Below are 15893 nucleotides of genomic sequence, written 5' to 3'. Positions count from 1 at the left end.
GCCATCGATTTGTGTGTGTGTCTATCTATTGTCTATATAATGGTTTATATTGCTAATAAAGCATTTATAATCTTACACACACAAAAATAAGTTTAAGCTGCAGTAGATGTTACCAAATTCTACATTCATCTGATTTCTCCTAAATTCCTCCTAGCATGTTCAACATTCATCTGCCTCTCCTTAGTTCCCTTCCTGTAAAATAGACTGATCTGAATGGTTACCATGGGAATAATACATGTAGGGAGCACAGGAAGTGGACACAGGAAGTGGACACAGGAAGTGGACACAGGAAGTGGACACAGGAAGTGGACACAGGAAGTGGACACAGGAAGTGGACACAGGAAGTGGACACAGGAAGTGTCTGAAGAAGCAATGGTGTGTATGTGGTATGTAGAATCTCACCTGGGGATGCTGGTCAGGTATGTGAGCACGTTGTGGAACTCCCTCTCCTGGATTTCTCCGAATGCAGGAAACTCTGGGAACACAATGATGGGGCTGCCGTTCTGCCCTCGGCCCCCTGGGAAAGATACATAGAAGAGTTAAGAAACAGAGAGTTCACTGGAACTGAGAAGACTCAGTCACATTCCTTTGTAATTGGCTTGACACGACTTCAACAAGGATTACCACAAGAGGGCGCCAGTGGAACTGGCAAACCAGACTGTTTTGATAAGGCGATAGGTTCAAGTGAGAGAGAAAGAAAGCAACACACGGCGAAAGAGAGAGAGAGAGGAGGGCGAGAAAGACGGGTATCTTCTGCAGTATTTAAACACACACCGACATACACTTAGAAAATGGGGGAAATAGTCACACAAACACACATGCCTGTGAGCAGCTATACTATTAGCCCATGTGATGAGAATATCAATGTCTGCTTTTCCCTCTTCTATTATCACCCTAGCAACAGCAAATGCTCGGTCATCGTTTCACTGTCTGTTTTGACTCTCCTGCATCTGAGAAGAGGCAACCTCTCCGCAAAATGGACGCCGACAGTCCCCAAGGTGACCTTCCATGCAGAACATAGAGGGGGACAGAGAGGGGGGAAAGTGTGTGTGTGTTGGGGGTGGGGGGTAATCTATTCAATGAGGTGAATGCAGTGATGAAGGAATCAATGCCAAAATAATATCCGTTATATTATCCATTTGGTTTTTCAATTAAGTAACATTTGTGGAAGTCTGCTCACAAGCCTAGTTGATTTCCGTAAAGCTTCTAGTATGCATGCAGTACAGACACACTGAATTGACAAGACAACTGGAAAAACAGAAACTCTATATTTGGCTCATACGCAACAGAAACTGATAAACACGTATGTAAATACACACTAAACAAACACAGAGTCGTGAAGAAAATGAGCCCCAGTGTACAGTAGCCGGACTAACACGGATGAAAAAAATGATGAGCAGGAAAACAGGAGAGGAGAAATTTGAATGGCAAATCTGAGGAGTGAAGCAGACAGTTCATCTGAACTATATCAGGTAGAAGAACAGTACAGTCCTGTTATAGCAGACATCTGTATTATGGCAAGCAGGCAGAAACATAGACAGGAAGTGTTACCTGAGAGGTAGGCAAACTGCTTCCTGAGGTCAGGGGTGATGTCGATGGCACAGAGGGGACTGCTCTCCTGCTGCATGATCTCATCTGGAGGAGCAGCAGAGCAACAACACAGTCAGAGTCACAGTCAGGACAAAACATATCGCATTGAATGAAAGAACCATCGCAAAAGTATGAAAGAGCTAGACATACTCACACAAAAGAAGAACATTAAGTTATTACAGCCTGTATAGACGTTATGAGCAGAACAGACGTGCAGAATAGTGAACAAATAATCATCTGAAACGCAGACCAGAGAGCAGAATGCTACAAATGATTTGGGTCCTGACCCACCATTAATGAAACAAGTTTTCAGATAAAAGCCACAGCCATTCACTGCCTTCCCAGCTCTATCCCCCCACGTACTCCCATCATTGGTATTCAAATCATTTGATAATGGGCCTCCCTTGCAGGGCTCAGCATAGCCCCAGCCAGGGAGCCCCAGCCAGGCAGACCCAGCCAGGCAGCCCCAGCCAGGCAGTGAAGGTGGAGACGGGGTGACAAGACATACTGCTTTGACTGCTTTGGCCCAGGTCAGCAGGGAGGGAATGGCTACAGTAGGTTCGTAATCATTGCTGGTACACAGGAACAAAAGTAGTTCAGAGACACTGACGCAGCCCAAAACGCCCATTCTTCAGTCAGCATATTTCTACCTAGAAATGCAATGTCCTAAAAGCGGAACAGACTTCTTTCAATCACAGGAGGTTGGTGGCAGCTTAATTGGGGAGGACAGGCTCGTGGTAATGGCTGGAGCGGCATCAGTGGAGTGGTATCAAATACAAAACACCTGGTTTGATGCCATTCCATTCACTCCGTTCCAGACATTATTATGAGCCGTCCTCCCATCAGCAGCCGCCACTGGTATCATTATTGTTCTGTAGTACCTGAAGGTGTGTACTGCCTCTACAACTAATATGCGGTATATGTCCAGTTCACAGGATGTGCGTAGCTGTTGGCTAATATTTCTGTTGTCCATTTGTAATAATAAGGAGATCTGGTAGCATAATACTCTATCAATTATTTATTTCTATATTATACAGTATAATCCACCTCACTCTAAGGATTATACCGTACTTGTGCTGACTTTGCTGTGAGGGGTTTGGGGTTGAATCGGTATCAATGATTTACCAGAAGAGCAGTTGAGCTGAACTATTGACCAGGAGTCTCTAGTCTCTGTAACTGTGTACAAATAGCTCTAGTTTGGTATGCTAGTAGGTTGCAACTGTATAATGTATAAATAAATAATTGATAAGAGTATTACAATAAAGTGTGCCTGTGCGTATGTGTGTTCACATCCTGTCCCTGGATGACATACATTAATAGCATGGATCCTAGAAACTCAAACAAGATGGTTACATACAGAACATACTATACTCCCATGCTCACAGCCAGTCACACAAATAGTTTTGTCTGCATCCATTTCAAAACAGCTACATCTAGTTAGTTATACAGTGGGATCAAGCAGTTCTATTTCTGCAGGTAGTGCCAATACAGTGGGAGTCTGGCAAAAGTCCAACTGTTGAGACTGAGGGCCTAACAGTACAGAGCACAACAGATCGATGGAACAGAAAGCCACAGTGATGCTCTACAAACTATAGGATTATATTACACACACACAGACCACAGACACAGATAGAAAGATATTTAGCAGACGCTAACTCTTAAATGACTAAAATGTAAATGTAACGTTAGAAACGAGCCTGGCAGACTTTCTAGGGCCACAACACTGTTTATCTCAAGGATGTCATGTCAGACCACTAACCAGAGGTAACCACTCTCTCCTCTCTTGAATTATTCAGTGGCCAAGCCTTCCTTTCGGGACAGGACATCAGTTTCAATGTAAAGGAGCACTGCTGTTACGCAACACTCTCACAGTAAAATGTTCTGAGGTAGAGAATGTCTAGGAGCATGTCCATCTCCCTTCATCACATCCCTTCTTCTCCAGTGAGCTAAAGGGATGATCTACAGAGAGTAATATTCACTTTTCTCTGAGCTTCCTGGGTGTGTTCCTGTCACTTCAACACTATGTCAACACAAACCGTCCTCCTCACAGCTGCCCATGTCCCTTAATGTTGACGATGTGGTTGTTACTGACAAGAAGCAAATGGCGGAGCTCTTTAATCACCACTTAATTAAGTCAGGATTCCCATTTGACTCAGCCATGCCTCCTTGCCTGTCCAACATTTCCTCATCTCCCAGCCCTTCTAATGTGACTATCCGCGGAGCTTCTCCTTCTTTTTCCCCTGCCCCACTACAAAGTTTCTCCCTGCAGGCGGTCACTGAGTCCAAGGTGCTAAAGGAGCTCCTTAAACTTGACCCCAAAAAAACATCTGGGTCAGATGGTTTAGACCCTTTCTTCTTTAAGGTTGCTGCTCCTATCATCGCCAAGCCTATCTCCAACCTTTTTAACCTGTCTCTCCTTTCTGGGGAGGTTCCCATTGCTTGGAAGGCAGCCACGGTTCATCCTTTATTTAAAGTGGGAGATCAAGCTGATCCTAACTGTTATAGGCCTATTTCTATTTTGCCCTGTTGATCAAAAGTGTTGGAAAAACTTGTCAATAGTCTACTGACTGGCTTTCTTGATGTCTATAGTATTCTCTCTGGTATGCAATCTGCTTTCCGCTCAGATTATGGATGTGTCACTGCAACCTTTGAAGGTCCTCAATGATGTCACCATTGCTCTTGATTCTAGGCACTGTTGTGCTGCAATACTTATATTAACTCGGCCAAAGCTTTTGATACGTCTTGTGGGGCGGCTAAGGAGTATTGTTGTCTCTGAGGGGTCTTTGGCCTGGTTTGCTAACCACCTCTCTCAAAGAGTGCCGTGTATAAAGTCGCTCTTCTCAATTTACATCAACAATATAGCTCAGGCAGTAGGAAGCTCTCTCATCCATTTATATGCAGACGTTACAGTCTTATACTTAGCTGGCCCCTCCCCGTATTTTGCGTTAAATGCTCTACAACAAAGCTTTCTTAGTGTCCAACAAGCTTTCTCTACCCTTAACCTTGCTCTGAACACCTCCAAAACAAAGGTAATGTGGTTTGGTAAGAATAATGCCCCTCTCCCCACAGGTGTGATTACTACCTCTGAGGGTTTAGAGCTTGAGGTAGTCAACTCATACAAGTACTTGGGAGTATGGCTAGATGGTACACTGTCCTTCTCTCAGCCTGTGGCTTTGATACAGTTGAAGTAGGAAGTTTACATACACTTAGGTTGGAGTCTTTAAACCTCATTTTTCAACCACTCCACACATTTCTTGTTAAACAAACTATAGTTTTGGCAAGTTGGTTAGGACATCTACTTTGTGCATGCCAAGTAATTTCCAACAATTGTTTACAGACAGATTCTTTCACTTATAATTCACTGTTTCACAATTCCAGTGGGTCAGAAGTTTACATACACTAGGTTGACTGTGCCTTTAAACAGCTTGGAAAATTCAAATTTACATAATTTGAGTCAATTGGAGGTGTAATCAAAATAAATCTGCCAAGATCTGAGGAAAACATTTGCAGACCTCCACAAGCCTGGTTCATCCTTGGGAGCAATTTCCAAACGCCTGACGGTACCACGTTCATCTGTACATACAATAGTACGCAAGTTTAAACACCATGGGACAACACAGCCGTCATACTTCTCAGGAGGGATACGCGTTTTGTCTCCTAGAGATGAACGTACTTTGGTGCGAAAAGTGCAAATCAATCCCAGAACAACAGCAAAGGACCTCGTGAAGATGCTGGAGGAAACAGGTACAAAGGTATCTATATCCACAGTAAAACGAGTCCTATATCAACGTAACATGAAAGGCCGCTCTGCAGGGAAGAAACCACTGCTCAAAAACCGCCATAAAAAAGCCAGACTACGGTTTGCACCCGCACATGGGGACAAAGATCGTACTTTTTAGAGAAATGTCCTCTGGTCTGATGAAACAAAAATAGAACTCTTTGGCCATAATGACCATCGTTATGTTTGGAGGAAAAAGGGGAAGCTTGCAAGCCGAAGAACATCATCCCAACCGTGAAGCACGGGGGTGGCAGCATCATGTTGTGGGGGTGCTTTGCTGCAGGAGGGGCTGGTGCACTTCACAAAATAGATGGCATCATGAGGGAGGAAAATTATGTGGATATATTGAAGCAACATCTCAACATCTCAAGACCCGCAAATGGGTCTTCCAAATGGACAATGACCAAAAGCATACTTCCAAAGTTGTGGCAAAATAGCCACAACAAAATAAATGATTCTCTCAACTATTATTCTGACATTTCACATTCTTAAAATAAAGTGGTGATCCTAACTGACCGAAGACAGGGGCGTTTTACTCTGATTAAATGTCAGGAATAAACTGAGTTTAAATGTATTTGGCTAAGGTGTATGTAAACATCTGACTTCAACTGTATGTGTTAAAGTTACATCTTGACTTGGTTTCCTCTATCGTAATCGCTCCTCTTTCACCCCAGCTGCCAAACGAATCCTGATTCAGATGACCATCCTACACATGCTAGGGGTGGCAGGTAGCCTAGTGGTTAGAGCGGACATGCCCCAGACTGACATGTTACATTATTCACAAAAACAAAACCAGTAGTGTCAGGTCAGCATTAGTACAGCACAGACGGTCTATTATTACAGCACCAAAACAGCATGTCACTTCAACAATGTCCATCGTCTACTGTAAGTAACATGTACACTGGTAGACAGAGACAGACAACCAACCAACCGAAAGACAGACATTAAGACCAACCAGTACCTGTCCTGTGCTGGAGCTTCAGCCACAGGTTGCTGACGTCGTGACAGAGCAGGGACACTTGGTTCAGGGCCATGCTGAGCCAGGTACTACTCATAGTGTAGACGGTCGTTTCAGCCTTATCCTAAAAAATACACTGTCATGTCTGTCACTGTCTGTTTCACACTCTGTCTCTACAGACACTCCCCTTACATACAAACACCACAAATATTGAAGCTCTGCTGTGGAGATTCTCATTCCCCCCTTTCCCAACAGGGCTCTTTGTTTGGCCATGAGGGGACCTTTCAAGTGACAGCCTTGGCCTCTGGGCAGCACTGCACAGAGCTCTCTTTCATACACACAAGCACACACACACACATGCAAACACTCACACACAGTATATATTGAAATATTAAGCAAAATATTGAAACATATAGATGATCTAGCATGCTGGTTGCGTTATAGTGTACGCCTTGTGTCTTTTGTGTGGCGCAGGCAAATCGATTAGCTGGGCTGAGTGTCTATTTGTCATGCATAGGTCCACATGCACATACAGTACCAGTCAAATGTTTGGACACACCTACTCATTCAAGGGTTTATTTTTATTTTTTACTATTTTCTACTTTGTATATGATAATAGTGAAGACATCAAAACTATGGAATAACACATATGGAATCAATGGAATCATGTAGTAACCAAAAAAAGTGTTAAACAAATCAAGATATATTTTTTATTTGAGATTCTTCAAAGTAGTCACCCTTTGCCTTGACAGCTCGTGTGCAAATCTGTCATCAAGTACTGTAGGTGTGTCCAAATGTTTGACTGGTACTCTATGTGCATGTTTGCATGAGAGACTGCCAATGTGTTGTGTGAACTCCCCCGTTGCCCACATCCATGCTCCCTTTGATGTGGTAATGTCCCGTGTCGGAGTCACATGAGTGTGAACACAGGATACAGTGTAAAATGACCAGGAACAACAGCTGAACTGATCCTTTTAGTCAGGACAGAGGATAAGGAAGAGTGTTGTGTAGGTCCTTTCCCTCAACTGTCCTATCATATTCCCCTAGTGTAATGGAACACCGCCTAACACACACCTCTCTGTCTGGAGAGAGGGGAAATAATTCCCTGGGTCAGCCTACTCAATTCTGTGTGTGTGTGTGTGTGTGAAGGACAGGAGGGGTTTACGGTACATCCCTCTCTATAGACAGCATCACAGACAGACACATCTCACACAACATGCTGTGTCATCACAGAGAAACATGCTAGGCTGGTGACATCACAATAAATAGTCGCCATTATAATGTAAACGTTTAGATGCAAATGTAAACAAAGTGGCACCATAAAGACAGTTGAACGCTTTGGTTAAGAATGTGAAAGGTTTGTGACGTCACAGAAGAGCAGAGTCCCATGCTGAAAATATAAGATAGGTGATATCACAAAGAGAACAGCGCATGGTTACCGGTAAACAGGTCTGTGACATAATGAAAAGTGGAGATCAATTATTTATTTTTTAAAACATTTTTATTCATAATAGGAAAATCCACAACTTACATTGCTACATCAAACATGTCTAACAAAACACAGGTATTAACAAGAAAAGGCTAAAACATGCAAAAAATATCAATAGAATAATAAAATAATTTTAAAAATAAACAATTCTAGTGCAATTGTATTCAGTTATGTGCTGAGTCGAGATCAGCTCTCGTTAAAAAAAGCCTGCTCAGTGACATCACAAAGGTACTGTATGTGCATGTGCACATAATGCTTTGTGACATCACAGAGAGAGCAGCACATATGTCCGTGTTTAGGGTGGCAGGTGACAGCAGGCCAGGCGACCCATGGAGATTATACTAATCTATAGCACATGAATCTACACAGCACCCCAAACACACTAACACATAGGAACGATAAGTAGAGATCAGAGACCTATAACCTCTCTCACACAGTACAGATCCCACTAGAACCATCACCTACTACTGTTCGGTCTAGACACTCCATCTCACTATCCCAACAGGAAGCAGAGCTGAGAGGTCAGAGCTACTTTTTCTCTGGGTTAATTCTACTGGGTACATGTAAATGACTATTGATCTAAAGCAGGGTTCCTGTTACTGCTATATGAGCCGATCACCCCACCCAGACAGGTGACTCTGTCCACTGTGTGGCTCAGTGGCTGCTAACAGATGTTGATGGTATTAAGCGATTGATCATTGGAGAGAGACGTAAGCTTCTTCCTTTCATCATGAGACTTCAAAGCTGCAACCTGAGCTGAGGAGAGTAGAGACTAGGGGAACAGGAACAACAGAAGTTATGCGGGAAACTCACAAGATTGAAAATTGTTAAGTAAGTACTGTATACACCCATGTTATTGTCACTTTCTGTGATATAGGGTTTCTTCCCTGGCAATATTGGTTACTTATGCCCTGAGGTGATTGGACAGTCTTAGCGTTAGTCAAGCAGCTGCTGACAGTTTCACACAGACAGACGTAACAGCTTTCATTTATCCACCGACTGCTCAGGGGCAGTCACACAGTGAGCATGGCACCCTCTCACATAACCAACACACACCCATTACACCCCTGGCAGATCCCACAGAGGTATCATCTCTCCCTCCTCCTCCCCTCAATCTTTTTTCCCCATTTACCTCGTCTCCCTTTCTTCCTTGTCCTCCCTATCGCTTCCTCTCTCTCGTCCCTTCATCTACACAGAACAATACATTACTAAGCCTTCAGGGCCTTTACAATGGGTGTGGTTGGCAGCAGGTGTATCAGTTGATGATTCCCACCAGGAGCAAAGACACATACGTAGAAATATTATCTATCTGTGGATACAGAAACCATTAGAGAGATCTGGGACCTCTATCTTTCTCTCTGCCTCTAGAAACGTCTGCCAGTATTGGTAATGATGTCACAATGACATAGCAAGTGACGCAAAAAGAGTGGATTTCTGCTAAATGCTGTTTTTGAGGCCGGTTTGGATATATTTATTTATTTTATTTTACCTTTATTTAACCAGGTAGGCAAGTTGAGAACAAGTTCTCATTTACAATTGCGACCTGGCGATATAAGAAGTATTTTGAGCTACAGTAAATACATTATGTACTGTGCATTCGGAAAGCATTCAGAAACCTTACATTTTTGTTACATTACAGCCTTATTCTAAAATGGATTAAATAGTTTCCCCCCTCATCAATCTACACACAATACCCCATAATGACAAAGCCAAAACAGTTTTTTAGATTTTATTTGACAAATGTATTACAAATAAAAAACTGAAAAATCACATTTACATAAGTATTCAGACCCTTTACTCAGTACTTTTTTGAAGCACCTTCAACAGTGATTACAGCCTTGAGTCTTCTTGTGTATGACGCTACAAGCTTGGCACACCTGTACTTGGGGAGTTTCTCCCATTCTTCTCTGCAGATCCTCTCAAGCTCTGTCAGGTTGGATGGGGAGCATCGCTGTACTGCTATTTTCAGGTCTCCCCAGAGATGTTCGATCGGGTTCAAGTCCGGGCTCTGGCTGGGCCACTCAAGGACATTCAGAGACATGTCCCGAAGCCACTACTGCGTTGTCTTGGATGTGTGCTTAGGGTTGTTGTCCTGCAAGAATGTGTACTTTAGACCCAGTCTGAGGTCCTGAGCATTCAAAATCAAATCAAATTGTATTGGTAACATACACAACATTTGGCAGATCTTACTGCGGGTGTAGTGAAATGCTTCTGTTCCTAGCTCCGACAGTGCAGTAGTATTTAAAAATCAATTCGCAACAATACACACACATCTAAAGTAAAAGAATGGAAATATAGAAATATTAGATCGAGCAATGTCGGAGTGGCATTGACTAAAATACAGTACATGAGATGAGTAAAGCAGTATGTAAACATTATTTAAACATTAAGTGACTTGTGTTCCCTTATTAAAGTGGCCAGGGATTCCAAGTCTATGTATATAGTGCAGGGTTGCGTAACCGGGTAGAAGCAGTTTTTCAGTCTCTCGGTCCCAGCTTTGATGCACCTGTACAGGTAGTTTGTGAGGGTTTAGGGGACAAGACACATTTCTTCAGCCTCCTGAGGTTGAAGAGGCGCTGCTGCGCCTTTTTCACCACACCGTCTGTGTGGGTGGACGATTTCAGATCGTCAATGATGTGTATGCCGAGGAACTTGAAGCTTTCCACCTTCTCCACTGCGGTCCTGTCAATGTGGATAGGGCCATGCTCCCTCTGCTGTTTCCTGAAGGCCACGATCAGCTCTTTTGTTTTGTTGACGTAGAATGAGAGGTTTCTTTCCTGGCACCACTCCAGGCCCTCACCTCCTCCCTGTAGGCTGTCTCGTCATTGTTGGTAATCAGGCCTACTAATGTTGTGTCGTCTGCAAACTTAATGATTGAGTTGGAGGCCTGTGTGGCCACACAGTCATGGGTGCAGGATTTCATCAAGGATATCGCTGTACTCTGAGACTGAGACTCTCAGTCTCTGCCACTGAAAAACATCCCCACAGCATGATGTTGCCACCACCATGCTTCACCATAGGGATGGTGCCAGGTTTCCTCCAGACGTGAGGCTTGGCATTCAGGCCAAAGAGTTCAATATTGGTTCCATCAGATCAGAGAATCTTGTTTCTCGTGATATGAGAGTCTTTAGGTGATTTTGACAAAATCCAAGCGGGCTGTCATGTGCCTTTGACTGAGGAGTGGCTTCCGTCTGGCCACTCTACCATAAAGGCCTGATTGGTGGAGTGCTGCAGAGATGGTTGTCATTCTGCAAAGTTCTCCCATCTCCACGAAGGAACTCTGGAGCTCTGTCAGAGTGACCATCAGGTTCTTGGTCAAGTCCCTGACCAAGGCCCTACTACCCTGATTGCTCAGTTTGGCCGGGCGGCCAGCTCTAGGAAGGGTCTTGGTGGTTCCAAACTACTTTAACGTTTTTTTGTACTACCATTTAAGAATGATGAAGGCTACTGTGTCCTTGGGGACCTTTGTGCCTTGACACAATCCTGTCTCGGAGTTCTATGGACAATTCCTTTGACCTCACGGCTGGTTTTTGTTCTGACATCCACTGTCAACTGTGGAACCTTACATAGACGGGTGTGTGCCTTTCCAAATCATGTCCAATCAATTTCATTTACCACAGGTGGACTCCAATCAAGTTGTAGATACATCAAGGATAATCAATGGAAACAGGATGCACCTGAGCTAATTTTCTAGTCTCATAGCAAAGGGTCTGAATACTTACGTAAATGCCCCCCCCCCCCCCCCCCCCCCCCCCCCCCCCGCTATGTCATTATGAGGTATTGTGTATAGAATGACGATTAAAAAAAAATCATTTTACAATAAGTCTGTAACTTTAAAAAAATGGAAAAAGTCAAGAGGTCTGAATACTTTCCGAATGCACTGTATCGTCTTGTACCTGTAGATGATGTATTTGAGAGTGAAAGACACATTTCTGTTAGTCTTTAACCTTATTTTACTGTACACCATCACCAAAAACTCATTACCTAGAGTAAATACTAGTAGCTTGGGTAAACACCAGATGTGAAATACAGTCCTTATGGGGTCATCCACCAAACAGAGAGCCATAAAACATGTGAACTCAATTTAAAGCTCTAAAACATTTCTCTTTGCCAGTCCAACACCAAAGGCCTCATCCTATTAATCCCTGAGCAGCCATGCTAACTCACTATATGATGACAAAGATTCTATAGAGAAGCTCATCCAACACAATTTAAAAATAACCCACTGCTTCACAGCATCTGGTTCCTCTTCTGTATAGTCAAATTGATTCATATTCAGTTCTCTTGATCCTGTTGCTTTCTCTTTGGCTTCCTCATGTAGATATTTTACAGCACCATGGCTACGTCTCAAAATCGTATTCTCACACACTATCACCCATATAGTGCACTACTTTTGATCCCTTATAGGGCTCTGGTCAAAAGCTATGCATTCTATTCGGAATGGGGTACAGTTGAAGTCGGAAATTTACATACACCTTAGCCAAATACATTTAAACTCAGTTTTTCACAATTGCTGACATTTAATCCTAGTAAAAATTCCCTGTTTTAGGTCAGTTGGGATCACCACTTTATTTTAAGAATGTAAAATGTCAGAATAATAGTAGAGCGAATAATTTATTTCAGCTTTTATTTCTTTCACCACATTCCCAGTCGGTCAGAAGTTTACATACACTCAGTTAGTATTTGGTAGCATTGCCTTTAAATTGTTTAACTTGGGTCAAATGTTGCAGGTAGCCTTCCACAAGCTTCCCACAATACGTTGGGTGAATTTTGGCCCATTCCTTCTGACAGAGCTGGTGTAACTGAGTCAGGTTTGTAGGCCTCCTTGCTCGCACATGCTTTTTCAGTTCTGCCCACAAAATTTCAATGGGATTGAGGTCAGGGCTTTATGATAGCCACTCCAATACCTTGATTTTGTTGTCCTTAAGCTATTTTGCCACAACTTTGGAAGTATGCTTGGGTCATTGTCCATTTGGAAGCCCCATTTGTGACCTAAGCTGTAACTTCCTGACTGATGTCTTGAGATGTTGCTTCAATATATCCACATACTTTTCCTTCTCATGATGCCATCTATTTTGTGAAGTGCAACAGTCCCTCCTGCAGCAAAGCACCCCCACAACATGATGCTGCCACCCCCGTGCTTCATGGTTGGGATGGTGTTCTTCGACTTGCAAGCGTCCCCCTTTTTCAACCAAACATAACGATGGTCATTGTGGCCAAACAGTTCTATTTTTGTTTCATCCGACCAAAGGACATTTCTCAAAAGAGTACGATCTTTGTCCCCATGTGCAGTTGCAAACTGTAGTCTGGCTTTTTTATGGTGGTTCCTTGCTGAGCGGCCTTTCAGGTTATGTCAATATAGGACTTGTTTGACTGTGGATATAGATACTTTTGTACCTGTTTCCTCACGCATCTTCACAAGGTCCTTTGCTGTTGTTCTGGGATGGATTTGCACTTTTCGCACCAAAGTACATTCATCTCTAGGAGACAGAAAGTGTCTCCTTCCTGAGCGGTATGATGGCTACGTGGTCCCATGGTGTTTATACTTGCGTACTATTGTTTGTACAGATGAACGTGGGACCTTAAGACGTTTGGAAATTGCTCCCAAGGATGAACCAGACTTGTGGAGGTCTACAATTATTTTTCTGATTTTTTAAATATTTTCCCATGATGTCAAGCAAAGAGGCACTGAGTTTGAAGGTAGGCCTTGAAATACATCCACAGGTATCCCTCCAATTGATTGAAATGATGTCAATTAGCCTATCAGAAACTTCTAAAGCCATGACCTCATTTTCTGGACATTTCCAAGCTGTTTAAAGGCCCAGTCAACTTAGTGTATGTAAACTTCTGACCCACTGGAATTGTGATACAGTGAATTATAAGTGAAATGATCTGTCTGTAAACAATTGTTGGAAGAATTACTTGTGTCATACACAAAGTAGATGTCCTAACCGACTTGCCAAATCTATAGTTTGTGAAGAAGAAATTTGTGGAGTGGTTAAAAAACTAGTTTTAATGACTCCAACCTAAGTGTATGTAAACTTCAACTATATATATATATATATATATATACATATATACATATATACATGACTCAAAGTTTTCGTTATATATATTTATTTAACTTGATTTTAAATGCAGCCCATTGAAAACTTTGAGATAATACTAAAGGAAATGTTGAATGTCAACAGTGGATTTCAATGGCCACAGTGGATAGAAAATACATCCGGCCATTTCACTATCATCTACAATACAGACCAACAAGACAGTCTGTAGAGGGGGATTCACATTAAATGGGGGAGAGAAGATAGAACCCTCGCATAAAAGACAGAAATAGAGAGGGATCGAGACAGATAGGGAGAGAGATTTAGTTGATGAGAAAGAAAGATAGATAGGGAAAGAGAATTGGTAAGTAAGACAGATGGGGAGGGAGAAAGAGAGCGAGAGAGCAAGAGAGAGAGAGAGCATCAGAGAGAGAGAGAGAGCTATGCTCTAACACTCACTTTGTAGCCAGTAGCAGCAACGGGAGAAACGGTAGTATCTCTCCACCTCCTCCAGGGAAATACGAACAGACATCCCTCTTTTCTCCTTCACCGGCCTTAAACGCAACTTCAACTCTTCCTCCATACTTTTGTCCTCAGTCTCTCCCCCCATCCATATGCGAGATTCCACCCTCTCCCCCTCTACCTCTATCCTTTTATCTATCTCTGTCCCTCTCTTCATCTTTTCCCATGAATATACATCTGATAGTTCCTTCATGTGTGATTCCTCCATGCTCTCCCCTGTCAACCTTGAGTCCAAACCTAACTCTAACTCTCCCTGACGTCCAGGTAAACACTCTAGCTGTCCCTTCATGTTAAGCCAATGATCCTCCTGCTCCTTCTGTCCCTCTATTCGTTCCCCTGAGTCTAGCCCCATCTGTCCTACACTCCGCTCTGACTCAACCTCTACACACAGTCCTGAGTCCAACTCTACCTCACACTCTTCCTCCAACTCTCCTCCTAGTTCTGACACCTCTCTCCCCTCCTCTCCTGTAGTTCCCCCCTCCCCTTCCCCTCTTCCAAGAATCCCTGTCTCCGCTCCTTTAGGTCCAGTTCCATGCAGCTCAGTTCAGGCAGGACTGCTGCATTCCCTCTGTGTCGCTCCCTCGCTATCTCTACCTCCGCCCTTCCACTCTTTACCTCTGCCCTCCTGCTCTCATTCCCACACTCCCTCCCTCTTCGCTCTTAGGCTGTCGGTGATTTATAGCCTGCAGCATGTCACTCAGGCATTACCCTGCCCTGACTTCCTCTTCCCACCTCAGGTTACCTCCTCTAACTATTACACTACAGGACAATAGCTGACCCTCCCTGCTCATTACCATTTTCTCCTATACCTGCCCATGTAACTCATGTGTGTTTACCTCAGGATGTGACATTTCATGTCATCTGTTACATGAGCTAAACTGGGTCTGCCTCTGCATCTGAAACCATAGACATAGTATTTGTAATTGTAGTTATATGCCTGAAACACTCATACCTGGACATGTGTATACTAGTCCCCCTACCCAAGTCAGCGCAGGTACACAGGGATCACAGCTCTGGGCTTGTATTTACAAAGTATCTCAGAGTAGGAGTGCGAGTATCTAGCAACAGGTCCCATTATCTTATTCATTATGGTCTGAAATGCCAAATTGATCCTAGAACAGAACTCTTACTCTGAGACTTTGTGAATAAAGGCCCAGGGCTCATTTGTATGTCCTCATTTACCTGCACTAACAGAGCATGGCCTCTCCTCCTGTCCTGCCTACCGTCCTGTCCTACCTTATCTCAGCTAATCAGGACCAGCAGGACAAAGACTCTATTCAAATACCCTAGTCCCATTTAACTATTCACACATCGCATTCTAACAAGACCATTCACCATTTAACCATTCACACACTGCATTCTAACAGCACCATTCACCAGTTAACCATTCACACACTGCATTCTAACAGCACCATTCACCAGTTAACCATTCACACACTGCATTCTAACAGCATCATTCACCAGTTAACCATTCACACACTGCATTCTAACAGCACCATTCACCATTTAACC

At 43.3% G+C, this 15893-nt stretch overlaps 1 protein-coding gene across 14 annotated transcripts in view; it reads right to left on the bottom strand.

The window, feature by feature from the left end:
• Positions 1-15063, bottom strand: part of LOC109871048 (guanine nucleotide exchange factor DBS) — a 50664-nt gene extending 35601 nt beyond the window's left edge. For 4 of the 14 annotated variants that reach the window (XM_031805516.1, XM_031805519.1, XM_031805522.1 and 1 more), the window contains exons 1-3: positions 14319-15062; positions 1552-1635; positions 403-517 (exon numbers count right to left, since the gene is read on the bottom strand). In XM_031805516.1, coding sequence (XP_031661376.1) covers positions 403-517; positions 1552-1635; positions 14319-14733 — 614 coding nt within the window. In that variant the 5' untranslated portion in view covers positions 14734-15062. Of the gene's footprint in view, positions 1-402; positions 518-1551; positions 1636-6329; positions 6473-14318 lie in introns of those variants that run through there. The other 10 variants (XM_020461825.2, XM_020461828.2, XM_020461826.2 and 7 more) reach the window with 5 other exon arrangements.
• Between the last annotated feature and the right edge of the window lie 830 nt (positions 15064-15893).

This window comes from Oncorhynchus kisutch, linkage group LG26 (assembly GCF_002021735.2).
Source record: "Oncorhynchus kisutch isolate 150728-3 linkage group LG26, Okis_V2, whole genome shotgun sequence".
Lineage (NCBI taxonomy): Eukaryota > Metazoa > Chordata > Actinopteri > Salmoniformes > Salmonidae > Oncorhynchus > Oncorhynchus kisutch.
The sequence above is the reverse complement of the archived record's forward strand: the minus strand, read 5'-3'. Positions and strand labels throughout refer to the sequence as shown.